The sequence below is a fragment of the Sminthopsis crassicaudata genome, chromosome 3 (genome assembly GCF_048593235.1).
Source record: "Sminthopsis crassicaudata isolate SCR6 chromosome 3, ASM4859323v1, whole genome shotgun sequence".
NCBI classification, from domain to species: Eukaryota; Metazoa; Chordata; class Mammalia; order Dasyuromorphia; family Dasyuridae; genus Sminthopsis; species Sminthopsis crassicaudata.
In genome coordinates, this window is record NC_133619.1 from 433,171,477 (window position 1) to 433,184,484 (window position 13,008).

A 13,008-nucleotide genomic window follows, 5' to 3' on the forward strand; every position below is an offset into this window, starting at 1 on the left:
TAAAATTTCACCAGGTGCTCTCTATTTGAAAACACTGAGGTAACAAGTGCTATATAATTATATGGTATTGTTTTTAATCTTTGAAGAGTCTCTTTGCAGTTTCTTTTATTTTAAACCCACAAGCATGCATAAATATTATGTATCTTACAAAAACAGAATGTCATATTAAAAAAAAATTGTAAAAGAGGGACAGGAAGTGCATTCCTATCCCTCAAATGAGAGTTCAGGAACTAGAGAGAATGCAAGTCAATTAATCGATTTTGAAAGATAGGAGGATGTAGAATATTAAAAGGTAACTGCTTTTAGGTACAAAACAAATTTAGACATTTGGGTAGCATGTGCTTAAAATGCTGGACATAATGCTTTTGTCATACTATCTTGAACAAGGGATTCTACTTTAATACTAAGCCTCTACTCAGGAGAGCCAATATCTTTTCTAGGAGTGATATATTTTGTCATTTCCTCTAAATGGACCCAATGACAAAAAATTTGGGGAGTCAAATAAGGCCTTCAAGTTCTACATCAGAAATGGATGCATTATTAAACTTACACATCCAAGCTAGATGCAAGCCAAGAATAGTGTAATATAGCCTAAACACGGGCACAAGTAAGTGCTCTATGTGCTTGAAATACTAGTTTAAAAATTACAAAAGGAATTTAATGAAAAGAAATCCAATAAAAGTAGCTTTCGGAAGTAGCATTTCCTAAGCTATGGGGCTGTTTTGAAGAAAATACTTTGGTCTAAGAGCAATGAGAAAATCACTAATGTATGAAATGCAATTCCATATTGTCTCATTAGATGTTCTGAACATAGAGGTGACTTTTCATAAACCTTTAATATATATAATGCTCTTCTGTGGAAATGACTCCATTTTTGTACACAGACTGGACTCATTTTAATAATCCATTTTTTATTTGAAACCCTATTTTGTGCTGAGCATTCTTCTCATTGCCATTTTGTTATCTGTGAAGGTGGGTGACTGGACAATCAAAATCTAAATAGTAATGGCCAGATCAACTGCTTTTTAGCGAGCCAAAGACTATTTCCTCTTCTTACACAGCTCAACTTTTAATTAGTTTGCTAAACAAAAAGGATTTATGTTAGTTTTTGTCTTCATTTCTCCTAATCATTTCTTGGTGAAACAGTTAACAATTTAGTGAAGTTCCAAGTAACAGTAAAAAGGTAGAAAAATGACAAGCAAGACACACCTGATAACTCAAAAAATGGATAATTACTCTTTTGATGGAAGGTTTCTTGGTTAGGAATGAAAGTCATCTTTAAGAAAACTCTCAGTGCCAACTTTGAAGATAGCTTAAGTGATACTTAATGGGTTTGGGAGAGACAGCATTTTATAGTTATGAGCATATGTAATTGTAGAGTGATATTTTAAATTATTGTTTATAAAAATCAGAGTTTGATTCAAGAAGATGCATTAGCAACTGCCTTGTCCTTGTACTAAGAATTTATGGCCTTTCCTGTTTACCTTCCTCTATGTATTGTTTCTCTCTAGTAGGATGTGAACTCTTTGGATCAGGCTCTATCTTATTTTTTTATTTGTATACCCAGTACATTGTAAATTTCTAATAATGATTTTTTTCATTTATTCATAAGTATTCATAAGACTTATAAAAGGAAATATATCTTTCAATCTGGGGAAATAATCCTTTTTAATAAAAAAAAATGTCATCGTTAAAGGAGCTGGTTTATTAGAGAGCAAATTCACAATGCCAGGCAGTGATATTCATGCCATAAAATACTTTGTTTCTGTTGCTGCCTCCTTGCTGAGCTGTACCACTGACCCATTTTGCACATTCATAACCAGAGCCATAGGGTCGTAGTCATTTGTTATTGCTCTCCTTAATGACTAGAAATAATGAGAGGAGAGGTGATAAACAATCTCTGGGATAATACAATACTACTAGAAGTCCCAGTCTCTATGCACAGAGGTCTTTTGATAGCAAAATAGGCATATAGAGTGGTAACAACTCCAGAAATCAATTTAGGCTTTTATCAAAACAACTGTTCAATATTATTATCTATTTTTGCTGTTAGAAAGTCTCAGTTAAACTACTATATAAAAAATCTAAAGATAACAAACTTTATAGTTACTTAAGCACTGCATAAATAATATATGAAAAATGAACCATAAGGAAATGTAAATGCAAACACCAATTCTAGCATTTACAATATTCAATATAATGTTTTCTAAAAATCTTGTTGAACATTTTCAAATTATAGTGTGATCAAGTCTAAACTTCAAAAAAATTAAGTCATATAGGTTTCTAAGTGCCTTTTTTTTTTTAAATGGGTATGAGGGAGTGTACCTGGGATTTCAACAGTTTGTAGAATATCTAATATGTAAATTCCCTTCACTGATGCAAATTTTAAATTAGAGAATTGATTGGCATACTGAGATGTTAAATAACTCGTTCATGGGCATATAATTTGTAGTGTAAGATGCCTGGTGGACTTGAAAACTAAATCTGTGTGTGTATGTGTGTGTGTGTGTGTGTGTGTGTGTGTATTTTATTCCTCATATCCTCAGTTTCAATTGGAGACCATCAAGCTAGCTTCTGCCAGATGTAAAATCAAAACCTACTTTCTAATAAATGATCTTTTACCATCACAGACTCCACACTCTCCACAGAAGTTTTATTCTTTCTGACTCAATTCTACAATATAGCAAATTTCTATTTATCCTTTCCAAACTGCCTCATCAAGCTATCTCCTACTTTACTTTTTTTGCAACCGTATCTTTAATAACCACTTATTTTGTACAACACTTCCGCTATGTTTGGACTGTGTTATGAGATACTTCAAGGAAGTACTCTTAAGGGTAGGAGAAAGAAGCTTCAAACATTAATTACAGAAGGTCAGCAGCTGTTTTCACAAGAAGAGGTCAAGAGGATTCTGTTTAAAAGCATACGCCTTAGCAAGCTGTGTGGACAGAGGAGTGGGTTGAGCATGGAAGAAGGCATGTAATCCCGTGGGTAGAACTACCCACAGAGGTGGAATGGGGATAACTGGAAAAGTGGGAAGGAGACAAATTCATGTGGTTTAAGGGAGATGCCAAAATCTGGTTATTTGCTAATTTAATATGGTCTGCATACCTTATACAAACGAATGCAAAGCTTTACCCTATTTGTGTTCCTATCAGATTAAACAGGAAGCCCTGAATTTGTGCCCTGTCTAGCCATATTAACTAAACTGGTTAGCCTAAGAAAGATTCTATCAATTTTACCTATCCTTTCATTAGAATTTTCTCTTTTTACTCCTGAAACAGGTGTTATCTAAAGAATGGAATATACATTTTTTCTTCAAGTCTTGGCTTTTTTGTTGGGTGTGATAAATACTAGAATCACTATGAGTGATTAAACAAGTAAAATTTTAATGATCTTGTTATCAGTTTAAGATAACAGTTGTAGCCCAATTATAGGGCTCTAACTAAGAATAAATATGTGAGTGTATATGTAGATCTTTTGTAAGAAAATCTCTTGAGATTTTCGTACAGGCATTAATTTTTGCCATTTACATGCAAAACAAACTGTGAATACTGATGCGAGTTGCCTGCTTAACTTTCCCATGTGGTAGTAGAAAAACAGGCCCTAAATTATGCAAAATACAGGTATGGCCACTTTTGGGGTAAGCGATGATTTCCTTATCCATTCCTCTTTCAGAATTGAACAAAAAAAAAAAAAAAAGAACCCTTAAGTGCTTGATAAATAAATGGCCATCTACCAACAAAAATCTTATTTCCTCCCTGAAAAAAAAATCTCAGAATCACTTAATGGAAAACATAGAACACAGTTTTGCATAGGACTCATTTAGACAACACAAATAAGCAGTTATTAATGCTAATAGGTAGGTGTTCCTCTTCCTGTTCCTACTGAAAATTATCTAGGGATCCTGGATGAGGGAGTCAGGAGGTTGGCAAGCAATATGATGACAAATCCCAGCTCTAAATCTATGTAATTAAATCTCCTCTGTGCCTTACATAAAAATGACAGTTAAGATTATAGTACTATAGAGCCCTGAAGAGTTATTCATGTCCTCCAGGTTCTCCTTCAAAGATTTCTTAACACTGTTGCAAAGTATGCAAATTAGATTTTGTCCACTAAATGGGCTCACTGTGATTTCAAGACCAGCAGGGATTATTTTTCAGAGGTTATTTTAGGATAGGAATTTCTTAACTAGCAACCCAGATGCAGCTTTCTGTTTCTCTGCTGATGGATCCCAACCCTAGCATGCATCTCACCAAAGCCAGCTATGTTACTTCTTGCCATGTGATTACCCATTTATGCTGTTTTATGGGACTGCTCTGACCCCCTGATTGGAGATCCTATCATACTTCAAAAAGAGCTGTTCTTCACACCAGCCTAAGAGCACACATTTTAAAATGATTTATTTTACATCTTCACATTTCTTAAGGCATGAACAATGGTATATGAATGGAACAGGTTTCCCAAAGCATTATGTTTTGTTGTTGTTGCCACTGTTGCTTAACAAGGCCAGCACAAGCATGTCATATCACAGGACAGACAAATGTCAAGCCTGAACTGACCCAGAGCTGTGATCCAGGAGTTTAGAGTATATAATCATGGCTCTTCCAAGCGAATGACCAAATTCATATTTTATACATTTATACATAGTATTTTAAACTCTCGAGGTTGGCTTTAAGCACCAGGTACAGTTTTTTTTTTTCTTTACAAGCTCTTCGGACTTTGGATTACTTTTATCTGCTCCCTTTATTCTGCGTTTCAAGGGTGAGGACGTTTTAAGGAGTATGGCTGCAGCAAAACAGAAAAAATTCCAAAGTGGTCAGGGGCCTGGTCTAATGCACTTTTGAAAGTCCATTATAAAGATGAATAGAAAAGCAAATGGTAAGTTTTCTGTAGACCCACAAACCACGCTTAGCTATAAGAAACATCATTGTGCATAGTTATTTATTCATTCAGAGTGTGATATGTGTACTCAGATCTATAGTCTTGGGTTACCAGAGTACAGGGCTTTCTACTTTGCTAAAGCCAGGGTCCTTTCGAAGTTCCCAATAAGTGTCATTAGAAACCCATGCTTCTCTTTGATTGGCATCGATGACTTTTCTGTGAAAACAGAAAAAAAAAAAAATCACATCAGATTCAATTCAACTCAATTCCAAATATTTTTTAAATGCCTGACGTATTATAAGGCATTCAAAGAGATCTTGATTTTCTTTTGTAGCCATGAAACTCACCAAAACTGATATTACTGGCTATATAGGTTATCTTATACAGCTCAGTTGGAGTAGTCTTGGTCCACTGTACTTCGCAAAGTCATGGTCACTATTTATTTCGATGTATTAGCACATCCCCACTGTTGTTGTGTTCATAACCATGTCAAAGGAAAAATAATTCAAGTGGGAAACCATCTGGTTAACACTTCAAAGTGGATTTTTAAATTCCCGTTTTCTGCAGGATCCAGCTGGGTCTCAATATGCTACCAGAATTACGATCTCATTGATACGGATATTCTTTCCAGCAATGCAGATCACAACTTTACCATGTCTGGTTATCTTATTCTACTCTGGGCCATGATCTCCAAATTTGCCAAAGAGAATCCACCCGATATGCTGGAAGCCTTCCTTTAAAGTCTTTTAAAACTACAGGATTTTAAGTGTTATCAAAGATACACAAATATGTGATGGCTTTCTGGGCTATATGAATTACTACTCATTAATTTGCACTAATTACTACTTATTCATCACTTCTTCACTAATTTGGAATAATCTGGAGCAGGCAGAGACAAAGTGAGTTTATGATACAGTTGAATCTGAATTTTTTTTTAAATCACAAGAGTATTGAAGCTGAAAGGGAATTCAAGTCAATTAGCCCAATAATTTATCAAGCTCCTATTATGTATTAAACACTGTGCTACATATTTGGGATACATCAAAAAGTCCAAAAACCCAGTTCCTGCTCTCAAGGAACTCACAGTTTAAAGAGAGAAACAGATAAGCAAAGGCAAAATTTAAGGAAAATGGGGGGTTACTTTTTATATAAGAAAATTTTAGTTGGGATTTAAAAGAAGCTAGGGAAACCAGGCAACAGAGATAAAGAGAGAGCATTTCAGATACAGATGACAGCCAATAAAAATGTCCTGAGTTGGAAAATGAATGTCTTATGCATGGAAGGAAGCTTGGAGACATCTACTCAGATGGTCTCCATTTTATAGATGAAGTCAATGATGTCCAGAGAAGTGATGGAATCTGCCTGGAGTTGCCAAGTTAAAATTTAAAATGAGAGGCATTTAAACTGAGATTTTATCCTCCTTTTAACATCATTTTTTCCCCCCCAGAGATAATAAGGAAGAAGGGAAAGAAGTTGTTTCTGAACTTGTGATCTTATTCCTGAGTTTTGACTGATGAGAAAGAAGGAAAAAATACTCCCTGAAATTCAAGACCCAGCTTTAAAGGAAAGGTTGTACAGAACAGAAGGGACTTCATGCTGTCAGGATTTGCAAGTTATACATGTAGTAAGGGAGTAAAAGGAAACCAGCTGTGAACTCATCCTCGGACTCATTCCAGCTACCACCAAACATGGAAGGAGCTCCAGGGGGGAGTCTAGGCAGGCGAGGACTATGGCTTTTCATGCACATTTGAAAACCAAATTCTTGCTGAGAGTTTTAGGAAAAGATGAATATACTGAAAAAAGTATTTAAGTAAAATCTAAGTCAAAAAAGAAATAGCATCCTTCCTTTCCTCTCTCCCCCCATTTGGGTAATTTTTTCACAGCATATCTGGGAATTCAAGGAGGTCCTTGAAATTATGAGAGTAATTTACAAATTATATTTCAATTAAATATATATTCAATTATTCTCTTTCTGAGTATATTTCAATTCTTAACACATAAAAATCATTGTTAAGGATCTGATGCCAAAATGTGCAAGAAAAATAGCACAAAAAATAACTGTTTTTAGTCTAGATGAGTGATCAATTACTTAACTGGGTTCTTGATATCTTTTTCACTTATTAATTCTCTTCTTTATTCTAAAGCAAGAGGTCCATAAGTAAGAGAAAAGAAGTATTTTGGGATGGAGTTTTGTTGTCAATTTAAATCTAATAAAGATGAAATCAAAATAAAATAACAATGTGATTTAAATTTGATTTGTTCTCATGTCTCAATGACCTTTTTTTAAATCCTGATTTTGATAATACAATCAAATAAGTCAATAAGAATTTTTAAATGCTTACTATGTGCTAGATGAAATGTATTTTTTTTAGTAATTAAATGTTTCAAGTAAGAAGGATTATAGAATTTAAAATCAGAATTAAAATAATGATTTATTTAGAAATAGGAGGATGTTAGAATTCATTGAACCCAATTCTGAAGGAATGGAAGTAATGTTAATGCTGGTCATGACACTAGAGGACCTGACTAGGAGCATCTGGATCTCCCACTTAGCAGTATAATCTTGTTCAAGTCACATAATTTCTTGTGTCTCAATTTTCTCATTTATAATAGGGATGAGAACAGTCATATCACCTACTTCAGGGAATATAGGTTAGAAAAAGGATTTGGCAAAAACATTTTTTAAGCAAATATCTGATCATTGTTATAATGGTTATTGAAAACCATGTCTATAAAGAATGAAGAACTTTGAACACATCCATTAGGGTTTAAAATATTTTAAAGCAAATAGCCAGGAAATAACAACCCCAAAATCTACATTGCTTTAATGTAAGGCACAAGATTTTTGACCCTTTGGATTAAGTATTGTCTCTACAGTGATTTCTCTTGAAAAGAATATACAACAATTGTCAATCTATGTGACAAACAGAAAAGCCCAACAGTGATGAACATCCTTTCATTGTTTAATAATAATTTTCATCACAATGGAATGGATTTCAAAGATAGGTATTCACATAATGAATGCTGGAGTTCAAAGGGCCACCTAAACCAATTGCTACATGAACAAGAATGCCTATTATAAGTAATGACAAGAAGTAATAAAGTCTTTCTTGAAGACACAACGCTGCCCATTTGGGCAGTCCATTCTACTTTTGGATAGTTCTGTAATTGGAGCGGGGTATATATTCATAATTTATCTTGTTGAAAGAAGAAGAGTTTCAAATTTCTTAACAAGAATGGATGAAGGGTGACTCTTTCTCTACAGAGTATCTTATCACTAAACAAAAATATCCTGGTATGAACTCACTTTTTTTTAGATTTGCAAGGAATTCATAAGCATCTTCCATATTCAGAGTGAAAAAGAGATTCAACTCTGGCTTAGCATTATCAGGATTAGTTATCCAAAGTATTCACAAACACCAAGATTTCTTTAGTGCTTCCTGCTCAGGAAGCAACATTTTCTCTTTTAAGGAACTTGATTCCTTTGACATTCTCCTATTACCATAGTGTTTTTATTTTTATTCACTAGTAGTTAGCTGATTATAGAAATGGACTGACTCACTTAAAAAATTTTGGTATATGTTCCAGGTGATTTTCTTCCATGTATCGCCTTCGAGATCTTTGGAGCTCTTCTACTCTTTGCTTCTCAGCAGCTGCTGCTTCTAAATTCCCTTCTTCCAAAAACCTAAACAAAGAAGAGTTTATTTTTCAGAAGATATACCACATTAAGATAGGAGTAAAACAATTTGATATACACATGTATTAATAAAATATTTTAATAAAATAATAATTCTCTTACATTTAGGTGGGAACTAAAATTTAATCCACAGCATAAAAGTAGTTATCCTGATTACTATGAGTAAAAAACATCACAGAATTCTAATTTATTAAAATGTATTTTTCAGTTAATTTGAACTCAGGATGATGATTTCACGTCCTGCGCTCTATCCACTGCATCGCCTAGCCCTTACACCCTCCCATCTTTACAATTTATTTGTTGCTATTAATACTAGATATTGTATCATTTATGACATTATACATATATATAAAAAGATATGCATGCATACATATACACACACATAGATTCAATACTATTGGAATCTTTTTATTGGATCTTGTCTCATCACCTCAACATCAAGGGATAAAAAAATAAAACTCCTACAGGTAATACAAATTCAATCTTGCAAAGATCATCATTTCTTGATAATGTTTTAAAATTCTTGAAATTCAAAATATAAACTGAATAAGTAATTCTTTTATATGCAATCTAAATACCACCCACTACAATTTTTCTTTCTTTATCCCTGTCCTAACTGAAACCAGGAGAGCAATATATAAGAGTAAAATGAAGATATAGGTTCAAATCCTACCTCTAAACACAACTTGTGTGACCTTGGTCAAGATATTTTACCTCCTATGGCCTTAATTTATCCCTCTATAAGGTAGCTGAAGTCCCATATAACTCATGAATATATCATTCTATAATCTTTCTTAACTAGTAAATGATCAAATAAATTATCAATTTATTCTTCCTTTCTTCCAGTAATTGAACAAGGCCATTTTACCATGCCTATATGAAACTCTAAATGAGAAAAATAAGCCGATAGTTATTTACACTACAAATATAGTTTTGCTTCACAAAAATTATCACCACAAGGGTTCTTGGGATAATCAGTTTTGCTGTGAAGTTGTGTTTGTTTTTGGACTGACCGTGGAGGTGGGAGAAGGGAAAAAAAAACAAAAACAAAAACAAAAAAAACTTACAGCCAATTAAAAGGTAAATATATTTTATTTTTCATATTTATTTTATATATTTTTATATCTAAAAGGTAATATATTTTCTATAACCTCACAAAATGAGGTGATTTGATTTCTCAAAATTAGACTTTCCCATAATTTTCCAGAAATACTTTTATATGAAATAGAAAATCCACCTGTGCAGAATCACATTAAAGATAGGAATGAAAAATGTTTTGGCCCTTAACAGGCTCATCTGCCTATTTTAGGATTCTAGAAATTTTTAAAAAGTAGGAAATTTGGATTGATATAAAAAAAAAAAGAAAGAAAGAAAGAAAAAAAGGACTTTTGTCAAGAAATTAAAAAAAAAAATTGTCTCGTGAATATTGTTGAAAGATGCAAAATTAAAAGGCAGTCTTCTCTTTGTTCTTATCAAAGTGCCCTTGTTATACATAAGGTTGTGCCAAGCATCCACAAGTGCCATTATAGGACAAGATAGCCAGCTGTTCTCCATCTCCACTGAGGCCTGACCAAGAGAAAATGAGTTAAAGGGTATCAGGAGATATTTCTATGACAAAATGATGATTTGGATGACTGCCAAAAGTTTTTAGACACTATAGTGGACAAATATAGAATAATATGGAATTGGTTATTTAAAAAAAGAATGTCAATCTTCCACTCATTAATGGAGGTTTAGTATTATCACTGTAAAGAAATCCTATTGGACTCCTTTCACTCTGAATTAAATTTATGTGAAAAAAAAAGATAGAAAGAAGCTGAGACATTATTTTTCCTACCTTCAGAATATATGGAACATAATAAATTCTGTAAAAAAGAAATGTTAGCAGGAAATGTGGTAAAAAACTCTTGAGAGAATTAAAAAAAAAAACAAAGTATATATGAATATATTAGGCAGGAAAAATATGGGCACAAAATTGAGAGAGTGAATAAAAATTCTAATGGTGATATTAAAAATGTTAAAATTTCAAAAACAAGGGCAAAATATAAGTATATAACATTTTGTAAAGGAAGTAACTCAAAATGTAAATATCAGGATTAGGGAAGCAATTACTATTGTGGGTAAAGTGACACTGCTAGAAGGAATCTAGAAAGAATGGTCAAAGATTATGAAATCTTATCCAAAAAGACAACAAACACGATATAGAGGCACTGACTATTCAGAGTACTTTCTCCACAAAAATGAAAACAGTTAATTATTTTTTGATAATTTTAGGCTTCAAATGACGAAAACACTATTAAGAAAGGGACTTTCTCTTTTAGAATTAGTTTTCAGTAACAAAGAAGAAATGGTGGCAGGGGTAGAAATGATGGGAACTTTGTGAGGAAGTGACTGGTATATCTTCAAAATGATGACAAAAAAGGGAAAGGGAAACAGGGAACAGATTAATATTCATCCTAGATTAAGGAAGAATAGGTTTCAAAAGATTCAGAGAAAGGATAGTAGGATTATATATTCTATGACTCTTACAGGGAAATCAAATTTGAATTAATAAGAAACTCTTACAAATGATATTCTGAAAAAAACACTTCATGAATAAGAAAAGAAATGTAGGAAGGAAAAAAGCATTATCAAATGTCTACTATATGGTAGAAAACTTAAGTGTTTTATAAGTATTGTATTACCTCATTTGATTCTGGGAAATAAGTACGATTCTTGTTGAGGAAACTGATGTAAACAAGTTAAATGATTTATTGGAGGCTTTTGGATTTGAACTCAGGTCTTTCTGACTTCAGGCCCACCACTCTACTCATTGTGCCAATCAGTTATTAAGAGAGACACTGCTGTGGCTGTCCATGGAACTCATCACTCAACTTAGATATTAAAAATATATATGCAGAAAATGGACACAAGGGCAAGTAGAAAAGAATAAAACTGGCATGATCCTCTAAATATAGAGGCTGGGATATGAAAATTTACCATAAATTAAGGTGGTAATAAAAGCTAAAAACAGAAGCGGTTTGGTCTTTTTTGTAAGTTAGATAAACAAGACATTTAGTATATCACTACAGAGAGGCTTCTGTTTTCATTAGTTTGAATACTGTCTTGCACATAGAAGAATTCAAAACATATTTGCTGAATCATCAAAGGAAAAGAATGGTAACTATTAGAGATCCTACAATGGTTTTATCAAAATCATTTAAAAATCTTAAAACTTACCTTTGATCTGGCCGGAATCGAGCATCTGTTGGAGGAAGAAGATCTTTCAGGACAGGATCTAATTCATTGAGTTCAATAGCGAACCTTGTAAAGCCATAGTAGAGCTCATAATTGGTTGGCATGGAACCTGAAAGAAATTTAACAAAATAAAATATTGCTAAGATACATTAAGAAACCCCAAGTGATTCATTACTATAAACAGTTACTATCGAGTAATGTGATCTCTTTATATAATCATGAACATAATGGGGTTGAAATCATGAGTAGGAAGAGACCTCATTCTATGTCTGAATTTCCTCAATAAGGGATAAGCTGTCTGTGTGAAGACCTCCAGTGATTGGGACCCCAATACTACTCCAATTCAGCCAATTTTACTTCTTTATCATTAGTTTTTCTATACATAGAGCCTAAATACGTGTCTCTTCAAGATCTATCCTTTGTTCCTAGTTCTGTTCTTTGGAAGCAAGTGGAATATGTTGAATTCCTTTTTCACATGCTAGCTTTTCTAATAATTGAATTCAGCTAATATGGTCCTCCAACTCAAATATTCCCTTCCTTCAACTAATCCTTGTATAGAATAGTTTTCAATCCATTCATTATCCTATTAGACTTGCTTTGGATAAACTCCAGTTTGTCAAAGTCTTCCCTTAAAAGATGTTACCCAGAACTAAATAACTAAATTTCAATGTGATCTACTTTGGGTGAAATACAGCAATTGTCTCAATGTTAGAGTTTCCCAATTTGATTATCTCTCTATCTTCTAAGGACTTAGTTGTTTGCATATTTTCTCCTGAAATGGACTGAAACCTTCTTGAGGGCAGGAATTGTTTTTAATTATGTATTCCCATCAGTTAGCCCAGGGACTGGCTCAATGCATGTGCTTAATAAATGCTTGTAAACTTGACTTGATAGACCTGATTCTGGACACTAAGCTTGGTGATTAATTCAATCAAGACCTGTGAGAGTGTGTCTTTTAAAATTCACTTTGGGAACTCTATTTTGTAATTTCATAATGATTATCATAAAATGAAGATTTTAAAATAAATTATATTAATATAATTATATTAATAAACTGACAAAAATCCAGATTTCCTAATATACTATTTTAGAACATACTGGCTAAACCATTCTATCATGTTTCTTTTAAAATTCAATGTGTTTGCAAAATGCCAATATAATTAAAAAAAAAAAAAAAGGCTTCTTTGGCA

General features: G+C 33.0%; 1 protein-coding gene across 9 annotated transcripts in view; it reads right to left on the reverse strand.

Annotated features, from left to right (window-relative positions):
* Positions 1-4,388: 4,388 nt before the first annotated feature.
* Positions 4,389-13,008, reverse strand: part of OSBPL6 (oxysterol binding protein like 6) — a 99,732-nt gene continuing 91,112 nt past the window's right edge. For 8 of the 9 annotated variants that reach the window (XM_074303007.1, XM_074303006.1, XM_074303008.1 and 5 more), the window contains 3 exons: positions 11,801-11,927; positions 8,447-8,569; positions 4,931-5,100 (listed from right to left, as the gene is read on the reverse strand). In XM_074303007.1, the coding sequence (XP_074159108.1) occupies positions 4,992-5,100; positions 8,447-8,569; positions 11,801-11,927 (359 nt within the window). In that variant the 3' untranslated portion in view covers positions 4,931-4,991. Of the gene's footprint in view, positions 5,101-8,446; positions 8,570-11,800; positions 11,928-13,008 lie in introns of all 9 variants that reach the window. The other variant, XM_074303009.1, reaches the window with a different exon arrangement.